Raw genomic sequence first — 15,249 nt, 5'->3', positions numbered from 1 at the left:
GAAAGGAGGAAAAGATGAATAGAATCGGAGCAGGAAAGAAAGGATTTCACATTTCAAGTCCAGATACAGAGGGGAGCTCAGGAAACAGCAGTGCTAATATGAAGGGAACCAGCAGCCAGGAAGGCGGGTGCAGACCTGCAGAAGTCACTGAACTGCTGTGGCTTCTTCGTCTGTAAACAAAGGGCTGGACGAGATTAATGGGGTAATTCTGAGTTCCCTTTACCTCTGCTTGCTTCACTCAGGAAAACACCTCAAACAGCTCAAACGAAGGAAAGGGAAGAGTATTAGTAGGAAACGGCAGAAAATTCAAAATACAAGGTAAAAAGTGGTGAGACTAACCACAAATCTACTGATCCAAAGTGACCTATACTTACTGTGCACTGTGAAGGGTTACAAAGGAGCTCCCTTAAGACCTGAGACTGTAGGAGTGGGACAGGCCCACAGTCATCTACTGTGAGCAGCAGCGGGAAGTGCCTTACTCGACCAGAGACGGTGTCCGGCCAGAAACACCGCACCGACGGGCCACCGGCAGTGCACGCTGTAACCTGGCGGGGCTAGGGAGGCAGGCCAGGCCAGTGCCCACGGACTCTCCCAACCTGCGGGCTCCGCTGCCATATGCAGAGAGGGTGAGCAGGTAACGACTGGGCAGGAGCAGAGACCCAGGGGAAGAGGGGTGACCAGGACAGGATGAGAGGAGATGTTGATTGGCAGTGGAGGAGGAAACAGCCGAATCAGGAAATGAAACAAGAAGAATTTCAAGTCTAGTAAAAGCCACTAGTAAAAGGCAAGATACCCTCACTTCTGAGGAGGCGCCTATTTTTACAGTTTTTACTTAGCTTGGTCCCTAAGCTCAGCTGTACCATCGACACTTAGGATGTGCCCCCATAGCCCACGCAGGGCCTCTCTGAGTCCCTGGGCCACCTTACATCACACCCCATCCATCCAGGTAACTGCAGTCTATCTCTGTACCCTGAAATTTTGAAATAGAGGGCCGTTCTTAAATCTAAATTGGACGCCATTTACCTCCTTCAGAATCCTTTCATTAAAAAATTGTTGAAGTTTCTCATTGCAATAGTTGATACAAAATTGTTCAAAACTGTTATGTTCAAAGTACTCTGAAAATAAAACCAGAATCAAGAGTCATCATCAGATCAACTTCACATTAATAAATTTAACTTAGGATAAAATTTTATTGTATCAATGCTTAATTTAACAGTAGGTTAAAATGTATGTACAACTGTTTCATACTCCTCAAATGCTCTTATTTCAAGACTTAAATTTTGATAGGCACTAAAATTAAGTATTAGAAACACCTCGGCTTGACAGAAAGTTGTTTGTTAAATAAATATCATATAGTAAAAGATATAAAATATCTTTTATTTTATAAAATAAAATAAAAGTCACTTGTAACATATTTTTAAGGCACAGAAGTTAAAGCAATCTAAATTGAAGAAAATGACTTAAAATGTAAGCACTTCATATTTTTCTGTATAATCTGTGAGATTATAGTTAGAAAAAATATAATAGATACTAATGCATTTCTAAACTTAAGGCATTGTATTGCATTATTTCTAAGATCCCTGCAGCTTTAAAATGTTATGACTTTGTGTATTTATGTGCTGTGCAAAACTGGTGCAGACCAGGAAACAAATGTCTGAAGACTATGAAATTCTCAGGTCAGTAATGAGTGTTTCTCTGGCTCTGAACAAAAGGTAATGCTTTATTGTAAATTTCAACATATATATCACGTCAAAAACAAAACTCTGCCCTTCCCCAAAATGTAAACACTCATATCTTCTCATGGCAACTGCAAACAAATTACAAAGGACACCACTTGTGCACAGACAGAAGGAACGCCCGCACCTATAAAGCTCAATAAAAAACTGGTCAGACTTAACTTTGAGATTTTTACAACATGGTCATTCTGAACAAAGCATTCAGACATCAGTGACTCATTTCATTTCTGGTCATACACGGCCACAGTTCTTCTCAAATATTTATCTTAATAGCTTACTCATTCGGTAGAAATTAATTGGAACTAGCTCTCTGTTGACAACTATCAGTAAGAATGAATTTTTATACATAGTTATGAGTTTGGCCTGTGTGCTAGGTCAACCTGTACCCAGCTCTACACTGGAGTCAATGGTCTTAATGAGTCAATTCTCTTTATCAGCAACACTGAAGACTTTATTCTGCTGTACTCCTTTAAGAGCACTGAGACATGTCTATCCACAGTAGTTTCAATCAACATGTTCTAATTTAAGCATTACTGTGACCAAAATCCACAAGTCTTTCCTTTTTTTCTGAAACATTAGCTTCTTATTTGAATCATATTATGAAATGAAATGATAGTATGGACATATAACTGGAAATACATTAAGCAAAAGTTACTACAGGGAAAAAAGGTTTTTAAAATTTTAATCATGTGTGGAAAAACTGGGTGTAAAGTATCAAACAGATACAAACTCACAAACAAAACTATATTTACCAAACCCAGCAATATCCAGGACTCCAATAAAATAGGATGATGTTTCAAAAGGAAAACACTGGTTTACTCTGTTTACCACGTGATCAAAAAGATGGCTATAGACAGTCTTTGCCAAGGCATCCCGGGCATTGTTTGCCTGTTCCACTTTCAGGGGTACCCTGTAAAAGAAGACCGAGTCAACAGAAATTCTTCCTAGTAATATGTTATGGAAATAACACCAGGTTCCCAAGAGCTGAGCACACACAGTCAATGCAAAGGACAAAATAAATAGCTACAAAACGTCAGTTGTGAATAGAAACAAATAAATAGGACCAAGTAAAATACTACAGGAGAATTATCTATAATTAGAGACCTATTATTGAGTAAAAGAATATTAGGCTCAAAAAATCTTTTTAACCTTAATTTTATACCTCACGGTACATGCTGAATACACAAAAAAATTTATTCAGAGGAATAATCTTCCATGTGACTTTCTTAAATGCAAAAGAAACTGTGTTTAATTCCAGACAACTTTAAACTTCAGTAATTTGTTAACACTGCTTAAGGAAAAAAGAAAAAAAAGTTTATCTTAAAATCCAAACTGTCCAATTCTACACTTTCAACTAAGTACTGGTAACTCTACAGTATAACAGCATCAGACGCTGCAGATACAGACACACGGTCCGATGAAGAGAGTGCCACGCAAAAGAATTTCCAGACGCTGTGCTAAATGCTGTCACAGAGCATGAGGCACCTTGCGAACACCAGAAAAAAGGATCAAACTTCGAAAGAAATCTCAAAAGTCATTCAGGTCTCTTCTAAACAGTGATTTCCCAACTTGCATTTCTTGCAGAAGAACCCTTTCCTAAAGGGACTCTTACGTGGACACTCCATCCATAAAACACAGAACTGCTTTAGAACACAGGGGAAATGGAGCTGAGGACCACACCCGGGGCTTTTACCAGCCTTCCTGTGGGCTCCAGAAACGTCTCTGAAGGACCACAGTACTGCAGGCGCTACTATATACTCTCCTCACTGAGATTTTCTTCATCATAACAACAGTGGGGAATCAGCTTAGCAGAGAACCAGGCTAAACATACCTTGCTAATATTTCCCAAAGTAAGTTCCAGAACTTTCTGTGTAGTGAAAAGGGCTCTTTTTACCCTTACTTTTTAAATTTACTGAAATGTTTTGAAACATTCCTTTGCCTTGCTCAGTAAGGAACAGAGACAGGATCTGGCTTTTCCCCACAAGGCAGGGCTTGGAGGGAGCAGTGAGCAGGGAACTTACTTTATCACTGTTCCTTTGGTGCCCCCTGCTGTTGTCAGCATGACTCTTGTAGTTAAACTTACACGGAGATCATCTTGATCCAGACCCAGTAATTCAGCACAATATTCCAACGACTGAGTAGATTTATTCTTCAGATTACAACCACCTATTGAAAACATATTTTAATTTCCAATTAATACACATTACACGAGATTTTCAAGATGCATTTCTTAGAAGTACACTTCACTGACATAAAGCTATGAACTAGACAAGGCTTACTTGTGACTTTTAATTTCAGCTCCCTTGTTCCCCACCCTTGTCAGACACTCATATTGCCAAGGTCACTGGGCAACTCATTCAGGGCAGCCCATGACACAATCCTCTCAGCCTGACAAAATTTTAACCTATCAGGGTTTCATTTTTCATGACCCTGCAAGGGAAATATACTAATGATAGATTACAAACCTTGTTAATATATTAAATCTCTGGAGTAACAGAATGCCTTATCACCAAAACTCGTATGACTGCAGAAAACATTAAGGAGTAATTTCAGTGGTAAACGCCGTGAGGTCAGCATGGGTGTGGATGTTTATCTAGGGGCAGGTGTGAGCGTGCACACACGCATGTGCTCGTGACACCCGGGAACAAAGGGGGAGGGGGAGGCGGCCACCGCTACTTTTTCTGAACATCATATCTACAGGTTCCTATTATGGAGGCTGTTTCAAAATGCTTCTTATAGCAAGACAGCATACAATAGTGCTTTAGACTCCAGGCTGTTATGGCTCTAGAATTTACTAGCTGGGTGACCTTGAATGAGTTACTTATTAGGCTCCGTTTCCTTACCCATATAATAAGGATAGTAACTCTATCAACCTAATAAGGCTGTTATGAAGACTAGTAAGGGTGGATACGTGAATTGCCTGGAAGAGAGTCTGGTGCATAATAAGCACATATAATTACTATCTTATTAATAATAATAAAGTAATTAACTTTTTAGGACTGTATAAATGATTCATTTAAAACTAATTTCAAAATTACAAAGAATGCATGTAATCATATGAGAATTATATCACAACAAATAGATAAACCATTTAACAGACTGGTCTCAGGGGAAATAGACTATGAGATCTCATATGAATAAGGGGTTGTCAAGGCAATTCATTGAGGAAAGAACTGCATTTCAAACAAATGGCACTGGACAACTGGACGTCCACAGGCAAAAGAATGTAGCTGGACTCCTACTTCACACCATACAAAGAAATTAACTCAAACTCAAAGACTGTAGGGTAAGAGTTAACACCATTCTCTTAGAAGAATTCAGACATAAATCCATATGATCTTGGACTAGGTTGGTTTCCTAGATATGGCACCATAAGTAACAAAAGAAAGCAATACGCCAATTGGGTTTCATCAAAGTGAAAACCTTTTACGTTTCAAGGAACACTATCAAAAATTTAAAAGACAAATCACAGAACGAGAGAAAATATTTGCAAATTATATATCTGATAAGGAACTTATATTCAGAATATACTTAAAAACTCTTACAAGTGAATTTTAAAAAGGCAATCAAATAAATGAGTAAAGAATATAAGCAATCATTTCTCAAAAAAAAGATACACAAATAGCCAATAAAATCATGAAAAAATGCTCGGCAACTTGATCCATCAGGAAAATGCAAATAAAAACCACAATGAGGCAGCACTTTGCATGCACTAGAGTGGTGAGAATGTAAAATGGTTCAGTTACTTTGAAAATCAATTCCTCAAAAGGTTAAATATAGAATTACCGTATGACTCTGCAATTCCACTCCTAGGCATACAGACAGAGAAATGAAAATATACATGCACACACAAGTCTGCACATGAATGCTTACAGTAGCAATATTCATAATAGCCAAAGGTCGAAGCAACCTAAAAGTTCCTTAAATGACAAATGGATAAACAAAATGCGGTATATATCCATGCATTGAAATATTAGTCAGCAAAAAAAATAAATGATGTACTGACAGACGTTTAAACATACATGAACCTTGAGAACACTATGCTAAGTGAAAGAAACTAGTCACAAAGAGCCCACATTGTTTGATTTCATTTATATGAAACACCCAGTTGACAGAGACAATGTAGAACAGGGGCTGCCTAAAGGCTAGGTATTCATTCGGGAGGGCTGGGGAGTAACTAATGAAGGGTATGGAGTTCCTTCTGGAGTGATGACAATGTTCTAAAACTGATTCGAGTGATTACTGTGAAACTCAATACAAATTATGTTTCAATAAAGCGGAACAAAACAATAAGGGAAGAGGAATACTTAGAAGATATATTAAACCTTTAATTCCAGGAAAATAAAATTACTACTAATTTCTAGTTTGTACACACATACACATGATCTAAAATTATATAACTCAAAAAATTTACCACTAATAACTGATCAATTCATCTCAATGCTTCTTTTTTTTTTTAACTATTTTGCAAAGTTTCTTATATACATTCAGGAATTATATAATACTAGTATAAAATATTTATGCTAGTAAATTAAACTTTTTAAAACATTTAACGTTTCAAAAAGGCAAAAAACCCCACAAACACTATAAAATAATGTAAGGTTTTCATGTCACGCCTTCTAAAAATGAACTTCCTTGAACAATTTTTTACACTTGTCCTTATAATAATGTATATTTCGTTATGTGGAATTTAAAAAACATAGGAAGTCCCAATAGGTATTTTTTGCATTTCCATCAAGTAAAAACTTCTAAATAGCAGTGGGAGCTGTCTACATATTTACTAAAGAATAAATTTTCTGATTAAATAATTACAAAATATCCAGAGCTTTTTCAAATTGCAAAGTCATGCCAAAATTGAGCTCTCTGGGACAGGAAAAAATAAATTCTAATTAGAAAGAAATCATCTGAATCTATAGGAAGGATTATAGGAATGATGAAGATTAATAAAATCTTAGCTATTAAAATAAAAATGACTTAGTTTATTAATCCTTTTATTGCCTCATTCCAATCTGCTCTGCTTTCTGCTCATTTTCCTGTCGACAGAAGGAAGTTTGAGAAGAAATCTAAAAGACAATGTAAATATCTACTAAGTGCCTTTTGACAATTAAATGCTTTTCTTTTTTTTTTCTCAGTCATTTTTTATTTTTATATTATTATTATTTTTAATGCTTTTCAACTAACTAGATCCACATTCATGATTATCTGTGTGTACCTGTATGTCCTACCCCAAGGTAATAACACAAGGCGTGTGAACATGCCACCTATCACTTCAAACAAACAAAGTGTGCATTAATTAAACATTTTTGGATATTATAAATACTTGGAATTCCTACATGCTCCCTTGGTATAATGATGCCACAGAGCAAATGAAAATGTACTCTAACATTCATTACCTTTTCAAATCCCTCAAAAAAAAACTAGTATAAATTTTAATGCATACGAAGTATATGCCTGATATTGCCTGATTTTTCTTTTTGCTTGTTTCATTTTAAACTGGGATTAATCAGTATTTTTATTTTACTCATGCATTAAAAACAGCAGTTACTACATGGCAGGCATAAGTATTTACATCATTCTACAAATATTCAACTCATTTATTCCTCTTTATGACAGGAGGTTGGACCTGGTATTTATTATTCCCACTTTACAGGTGAGGAAGCCGAGACCCGAGAGGTTAAGCCCCTGCCCCAGGTCACACAGGCAGGTAACACATGGTGCACAGACTGGACCTAGACAACATACTCTTACACACCACACTGTCATCTGATGCTGAGGTCACAGACTCACAGACACTCAGTCTGAAAGCCATTAAGACTGTCGACTATCACCTGCTCAGAAAGTTCAATGACAGAGGGCAATGAGGGGCAGTTATCACACACGCTGGAGTCAGTCGCATGCGAGGAGAACCGGCTCTCATACCTACAACTTCACTAGTGACCATACTACTTAAACTTGTCAAAAGTCCTACTTCTGTAAAACAGAGATAATATCCTCTATCTCATTATCTTTACTAAGTTCAGATTATGCCTACGATGTTTATAATGAAACACAATATATGAAGGGTCTTACACGTAGCAGACACATTCATTTTTTTACGTTCTTCCTTCCTCTTGTGCCCCCTCCTTATATGCAAACTACTGCTAAGGTAACTGTACTTTAAAAACACTTCCCTCGTGGGTTATCTCTTCATTATTTTATGAGTGAAAAAGTCAAGGTTTACAAAGCTTCTGGGATCTGACACTAAAGCCCACGTTACTGATCACTGTGTTACATGGTGCTTTTGATTTTTTTTAAAACAATGTATGTATGCAGGAATCAACAATCTTTTCCTCTAAAGTATGAGGTTTTAGGCTTTGCCAGCTACGCAGTCTTTGTCACAACTACCCAGCTCTGCCACAGCAGCATGAAAGCTCACATGGATAAGACATAAATAAATGTCTTTATGTGTTCTAATAAACCTTTATTTACAAAACAAAAACAGGCAGCTAGTCAGATTTGACCATGAGCCAACCCCTGCATTCATGGATCAAACTTAAGATCATACAAAGAGTTAGCTGCTCAGTCATGTCCGACTGCTTGCAACCCCATGGTCTGTAGCCCGCCAGGCTCCTCTGTCCATGGACTTCTCCAGGCAAGAATACTGGAGTGAGTAGCCATTCCTTTCTTCAGGGGATCTGCCCAACCCAGGGGTTGAATCTGGGTCTTCTGCATTGCAAGCAGATTTCTTTACCATCTGAGCCACCAGGGAAGCCTTGGTATTTACACAGAGACTGAAACAATATGGTTGAAAAGTTGTATCATGAAGGCATTTAAATGCTTTTTCAATGTGCATCAAGCTTAACTTGTTTTCATTTCCGATAATAATGTATATGGGCTTTTATGTACTCAATGATCCTAACTAACTAATCCAAGTTTAGATCAGTGAACCAGAAAAATATCAAAATACGTTAAAAGGTAGCAGAGGATTATTCTGTTCACTTATTGGAAAAGATTATCATCAGCCCAAAAATTTAACCAAATATGACCCTAGTAGTCAGTTACTTATCCTTCATAAAATGAATTCCTCATCAGTATCACTGATTTATTCAAAAACAAAGCTCCCAATAACCAAAAACGCAGCATCCTTCAGTTGCAAGTTTCATCATGTGACACAATATAGTCTGGAAAAGTAGGGGCTTAACAAACCAGCACACACAGTCAAAATACATATGCAATTAAATGACAGAGCTTCGAATTTTACTTCTTTTTAAAACAAAACAAAAAGATCACACACACACACACACACACACACACACACAAAACAACCTGAAGTGCTGCCAGCTTCCTCAAAATCAATATTCCCAAGGTGCAGGACACCAGCTACTACCCGGAACAGATCAAGCTTTTCTTCATCATCCAAGCCAATCTTTTTCATGGCTGTGCACATTCTAATAAAATCACCATGGTCATCCAACAAAGGATCTTTCAAGGAACCTGCCTTAAGATGCTACAAAACAAGAAGACATCAATTAACTGTGGTCTACATTGCTGAAGTATCACCAACACAACTACACAAGGTCTACTAATGCACTATGTAACATGCAAAAATAAAATGTGTCAATCAGAAAACTTCAGTGTTTCAACACATTCAAAAACTGAATGACTGGGCGAAGTGTACACAGGATCTATATATTATTTCTCTCAATGATGTGTGAATCTATACCTATCTCCATGAAAATTTCAATCAAAAATGGAATGAGATGTTTTCCAATTTAATTACAGTTTTAACTCTAAAGGTAAGGTATTATATAAAAATATAAATTGAGTGAAAATGAAGGAAATATCAGTGGTTGAATCAACATAAAACCAAAGATCAAAAAGAACTGAAGTTTTTAAAAACTGTAATAAAAGTTTAAACCTGAGCTGTACCAGTATTCAAAAGCAGTGAACAGTGGAAAGGCTAAAAACAGTTTTCATGGCCTGGGAATTAATTTTTAAGCCTTTATCTGTTAGTATATATGAGGCAAACTATATTAGTAAGCATTATGCTTATGCTAAGAATTCACACAATGACTGAAAACATTTCAGAAAAAATGGAAGAGAAAATTTGCTTTCTTTCTTAAAAGAATGTTCATCTACTATATTCTTTACTAGAACCTATAATAAACTCAGAAAAAGGAAGAAGAAAAGTCAGCCCTGCAGAAACCAGAAGGAGGAAAAACAAAGTTACTGGACACAGAGAGACTGGACTAGCAATTTTCCAGAACTTGAGAATGAATAAGCAAAATTAAACATGAGGTAACAGTGTCAGAATTAACTGGCCATTCTAGACATCCCGAGGAGAGTTTTTTTTTCCTCCGGGTTGCCAATTGCTTCCCAGCTAAAGCTATAACTGCCTTTCCACAGTCTTTAAAATGTTTAATTATGCATGTGTAAAATTTCTGGAAAATTTCTAGACAAAGAAATTTAATTTTATTCTTCAAAGAAGCAAACAACAACATGCAGCCAAATTTAAAAGAAAACACATATCATGCAGAATTTTTAGTCTTGCAGTTGATCAGTTATTTCACTTGAAAACTGTTTCTAATCAAATGTCCATGAATATATTGCTGTTATAGCAGACTAAAAATACTGCATTCTCCTAAAAATTACACACAGCTTAAACACACGCCAATGGAACTAGGCAAAGAATTCTGAATAGTCAAAATGATCACCTCATCCTCCTGATACAGAAAACAATAAAAAGTAATTTAAACATATTAAATCCATTAGTCACTTACATATTTTTATATATAAACTCAATAATGTGAATAAGATTCTTAACAATGTATGGTGACTCTAGAACCAGAAAGTGAACATTTTCTTCTTAGGAGAGTACAAAGAGTGCAATATTCTTTGGAAAGTAAAATAACAGTCTTCTTTCCTCTCCACTCAGTCTTTCCCACGCCAAAAGATTAAATATATATGTATCTGTGTTTTTTCCCTTTGGGATAGCAGCAATATCCCACCAGGGAATGTCCCAATTATCTTAATGTAAGTAATACAATTTCTGTATTTCAATGGTACCTTGTAAAAATATAGATTATCATAACAAAAGAGAACACTGTAATAAATAATGTCATTTCTTAAAGTCTCTACCATGGATGTTTACAATTTATAATCCAGACATCTGTATGTAAAATAATAAAATAAATTTAAATTTAAACAAACATTAACTGCAGACTCATCTGTTTAGAATTCAAAATAATGGGGATTTTTGTTTTCTATTCTTTTTTATGAATATACTAAAGATATAATTCTCACTATCTTGAAAGTAGTCAAAAACATCTAACTCCTCAAATGCATCTAACTCAAATGCAGAGACATTAAAAACTGAATATAATAAAATTTTGTTCAATTATACACTCAATACAAATCTTTTTAAAAAATTAATAAAGACAATATGAACTAGTCCCTATAATTAATCCTGACTTAGTATCTCATAATTCAAGCTGCCTGAGTAGCTCTACCTTCATACCACTTACCACTTACACATTGTATCTTAAAATTTATAAAGGTTGTAGATTTTTAGATTAAGGATTTTATTCTTTTAAAGTAATACTTAATGGTATAATTATATCTAATTAATCCCAGAAATACAATAATTTAGTAAAAGTTACACATAAAACTAAACTTTTCATAATAAATTACAGAAACATGCTGCTTTAAAGAGAAATATCACAATAATACATAAGAACTAGTTCACAACAATGCTCACTCTTTGTGTACATTAAAGCTTCTTTCAGCTTTGACACAGATAATAAATTATAAAGAACATATTTTATATTTAATCCTAATGGTTAATATGAGAGTAAGTTTCAAAACCGTTAGCAAAGGATGATTTTTAGGCACTTTGATACCCTCATGTTTGGAAAATAACAGGGAAAAAAGTGCACTGAGGTCCCACCAAGAAGACTCAGAACCTGCACCTTCTAGAGATAGCAAAAGAGGAATAAAGCGTTTCATGGCGAGAGAGGCGTGAATGACTATGTAGGTCTTTTACGCATAGGCTTAAAGCAAGAAATCTTACTTGGGTTTCAAAATAAAAACAGAATGTATCTTTCAGCACAATTTTTTTGCATTAAAGATTATAATCTGTTTTAAAAGTCTACTTTACCTCAGGAGTTTTTCGGTTCTGTAAAATCTGTTTGTCAGTTTCTTTGTTAGCAAAGTATCTAGTGCAGCCTCGGTTTAAATACTATGACAAAGAAATTTAAAGTATAATTAACAATATGATCCACAGGAAAATAACACAGAGGAAAACGCAATCTATCCAACAGTGCTAACCATTTCTAAACATAACCTGAGCATCATTTAATCTCTCAATTAAAATCAATACTTCTGTATATCATAAACACTTTACTTCTATTAATCAAACCAGGGATGGTGAAACTCTTAATCTGAAAGTTGAATTAAATGATTAACAGAAAAAAAAACAGTACCATAAAGCTTTCCTACTTTTAAAAGGGAGCAATTTTAAATCTTTACAAGATATGACCTAAATATGCAAAAAGTCTGAGTAATATTTGAGTAATATTTGACTAATATTTTAAATTCTGAATAATTAACAAATAATATCCTTAAGTTTCTTAATTTCTCGTTTTTACAATCAGTCCTTCAAAACGTGCCTTTCATAGTGACTTGACAGTTAACACTAACTGTACATAAATTACATTTGCTTTATGAACCTTCACAGGTATTCAAATAACAATTTCAGCTTTTATCTCAATGGTTTACTTCCCTGCCCAGAAGTTTTTTAAGATTAAGTGCTTTGAAAACACAGAACAAGGGAAGCAACTGAAGAGAAAATAATATACTGGTCTTCAGCAGAATCTACTACCCACATTCAATAGGTGGGGGTTGTTCAGGAAGGGAGGGCACAGGGCACAGGATGAGAGAATTTTTTAAACATCTCAGCTTTTCTTAAATCAGGTCACTAGGATTCTACTCTCCCATGACAATGAATTCCAAGATTATACAGATATCAAGAAAAAAATTACAGTAAATTGAATGACTTAGGGATAAATTAATACTGAAGATAATCAATGCATTATCTCCCCCCATTATAGTGAAATATTAAAACACAGGTAAAACCAGAAAATAATATCCAATGAATTTTTCTTTGCAGACTAAAATCTTGAGGGAAAGAATAAAATAAAAGGGATAATAGTGGTAAGCATTTTCAACTGACTTTCAAAACAGAGCTCTTTTATTTAGCAGGATAATAATAGCTTAACTATATGGACCCAAAACAAATGTTTTCTTTGCTAGCAAGAGTTTAATCCACCTACTGCAACTGTTTTTATCAAATACTAGGTTTCTGGACAGATGGACTTAATAGTAAAACCTAAGGACAATACTTGTTTCTTCTAACTTTTCTGTAACTAAAAAGCTGTAACTATTCTAGTCACCCATTCTCATTCTATCCAAGCCTTATTTATATTCAAAGATCCTTGCATGACTATAATGAATGCTTCCATGGAACATGTGCAAAAATACTTCAAAATTTTGAATAATGCAAGCATTTTTAACCTTTTATTTTCTAAAATACATGTGTAGTTAATACGGATGGTTTTGAACAGCTGTAACTCTACAGTTCTTTATACACTAATTTGCATAGAGTCACTAATTTGTATACAGCAGTGACAAACAAATCTCGGGGCGGGGGGGGGGGTGTTCACCCTGCTGCAGTTTCTCTGTTGTCTTTACAACTTTATCCCCGAGTTGTAACTGGAGGCCTAAACTAAACCAGAGAAAAACCTGATGAAGTGACCAAGACTCGAAGTCCCTCTAAGGCGGAATAATTTGGGGGAAGGAATACAGAGGTGCATGTCCGCCTGCCAGAGAGGAATGTCCAAGACAGCAGATGTTTTTAGGTAAAAGCTAAGGCTGTTCCTCTAGTTTTCCTCTTACCACCAAAAGGACTCCCTTGTAAGAGGAAATCATGCCCCTAGCTCACTGCACAGGGACAGGAAACTCCGACCTGATAAAGCATTTCAGAGGCTGCCCTCTTAGGATGGCTGTCCTTGTGCCAGGAAAGACTGCATTCTGAGACACAGGAACTACGTTCCCAAGCCCCCAAGGAGAAAGAAAAGCTATGTTAAGACAGCAGGCATGTCACTTTATCCTTAACTCAGTGTTGGCAAAGCCACATCAACATTATTAAATTCCATGTGAGTCATATTGATTTATAGTCCTTTTCTAAAAATCACTCTAGAGAAACGCATCTTCTACTGTCATGAAGATACTGTGGGCAACTAACCCAATTCCAATTAATTTGGTGAGTTCTAGAGAAGGTTAAAGGCTTCCCTCATAGCTCAGTCTGTAAAGAATCTGCCTGCAATGCAGGAGACCTGGGTTCAATTCCTGGGTCGGAAGATGCCCTGGAGAAGGAAATGGCAACCCACTCTAGTATTTTCGCCTGGAGAATGCGATGGTCAGAGAAGCCAGGAGGGCTAGAGTCTGTGGGGTCACAAGAGTCGGACATGACTTGGTGACTACATCACCACCACCACCACCACCACCACCACCAGAGAAGGTTGAACACTGCAGAACTACATACACAGACGCAGTTATAAAGCATTTTAAAACAACAGAGTTTTTAGATGTCCAAATATACATTAAAAGAAATTGACTGAAGTAATAAAGAGAAGCCAGGCTGCACACACACACACAGAACAATAATTAAATATTAATGTGTGTCATGATTCTCAAGCGGAGGACCACTGGCCACAAAGGACGATGAGAATCACCTGGAGAACTTTACACCATCTGCACTTTCGACTTGCACTCCACGATTCTCACGTCCCAAATAGGGACGCCATTTTCCAGCCGAGAACTTGTAAATTACACTAACCACTCCCAGTGACCTCTTCCTGAAACTGAACACTGACTTGTGATCCTTGGCTTTCCTGACTTCCTCATGCTTCTCTCCCAGCTCCACTTGGGCTTCCTGTCTTAGACAGCTCGTCTACTCATCCACTTTTACCTCTAGAGTCTGGATCCTGGCACATGCTGTTCTACATTGCGCAGTCTCTCTGCACAATCTCATCTCCTCACTCTCACAGTTCTAACTATCATCAGCGTACTGACATCTCACAAACCTGTCCCCACAGCTCTGACCCGATCTTATCCCACCCAACAGTCTTCTGAACAGCTCCACTTGGATATTCCACAGACTCCAAAACTGGACGCATCCTACATACCACCAATCTTCCATCTGGCCCCAACATGGTATTTATAGCCACTCAGTTATCCTAATCAAATCCTGGAAAATAATTTCAGACTCCTCCTTCTCCTTACCTAATTCAGTCTCCAAGTCATGTCAATTTTACCTCCTGTTTCACATATCCCCTCCTCAGTAACCCTGCCATCGCTAAACCAAATTCAGGCATTGAGTAACTGCTATGTCACCTACAGGTTCCCAACTCACTTACCCACGGTTGCAATTTCTATCCATCCTCTCCTCTACCACCCCACCCCACCTCCCGCTTAA

General features: G+C 36.5%; 1 protein-coding gene across 3 annotated transcripts in view; it reads right to left on the bottom strand.

Moving 5' to 3' along the window:
- The window catches only part of MYO6 (myosin VI), a 159,579-nt gene that overhangs the window by 63,590 nt on the left and 80,740 nt on the right, over window positions 1-15,249 (bottom strand). For all 3 annotated transcript variants that reach the window (XM_018052881.1, XM_018052882.1, XM_018052884.1), the window contains exons 10-14: window positions 11,872-11,952; window positions 9,042-9,222; window positions 3,758-3,902; window positions 2,489-2,646; window positions 1,024-1,115 (exon numbers count right to left, since the gene is read on the bottom strand). In XM_018052881.1, the coding sequence (XP_017908370.1) occupies window positions 1,024-1,115; window positions 2,489-2,646; window positions 3,758-3,902; window positions 9,042-9,222; window positions 11,872-11,952 (657 nt within the window). The remainder of the gene's footprint in view (window positions 1-1,023; window positions 1,116-2,488; window positions 2,647-3,757; window positions 3,903-9,041; window positions 9,223-11,871; window positions 11,953-15,249) is intronic.

This window comes from Capra hircus, chromosome 9, assembly GCF_001704415.2.
Source record: "Capra hircus breed San Clemente chromosome 9, ASM170441v1, whole genome shotgun sequence".
Classification (NCBI taxonomy): Eukaryota; Metazoa; Chordata; class Mammalia; order Artiodactyla; family Bovidae; genus Capra; species Capra hircus.
This window is presented reverse-complemented; position numbering and strand designations above follow the sequence as displayed.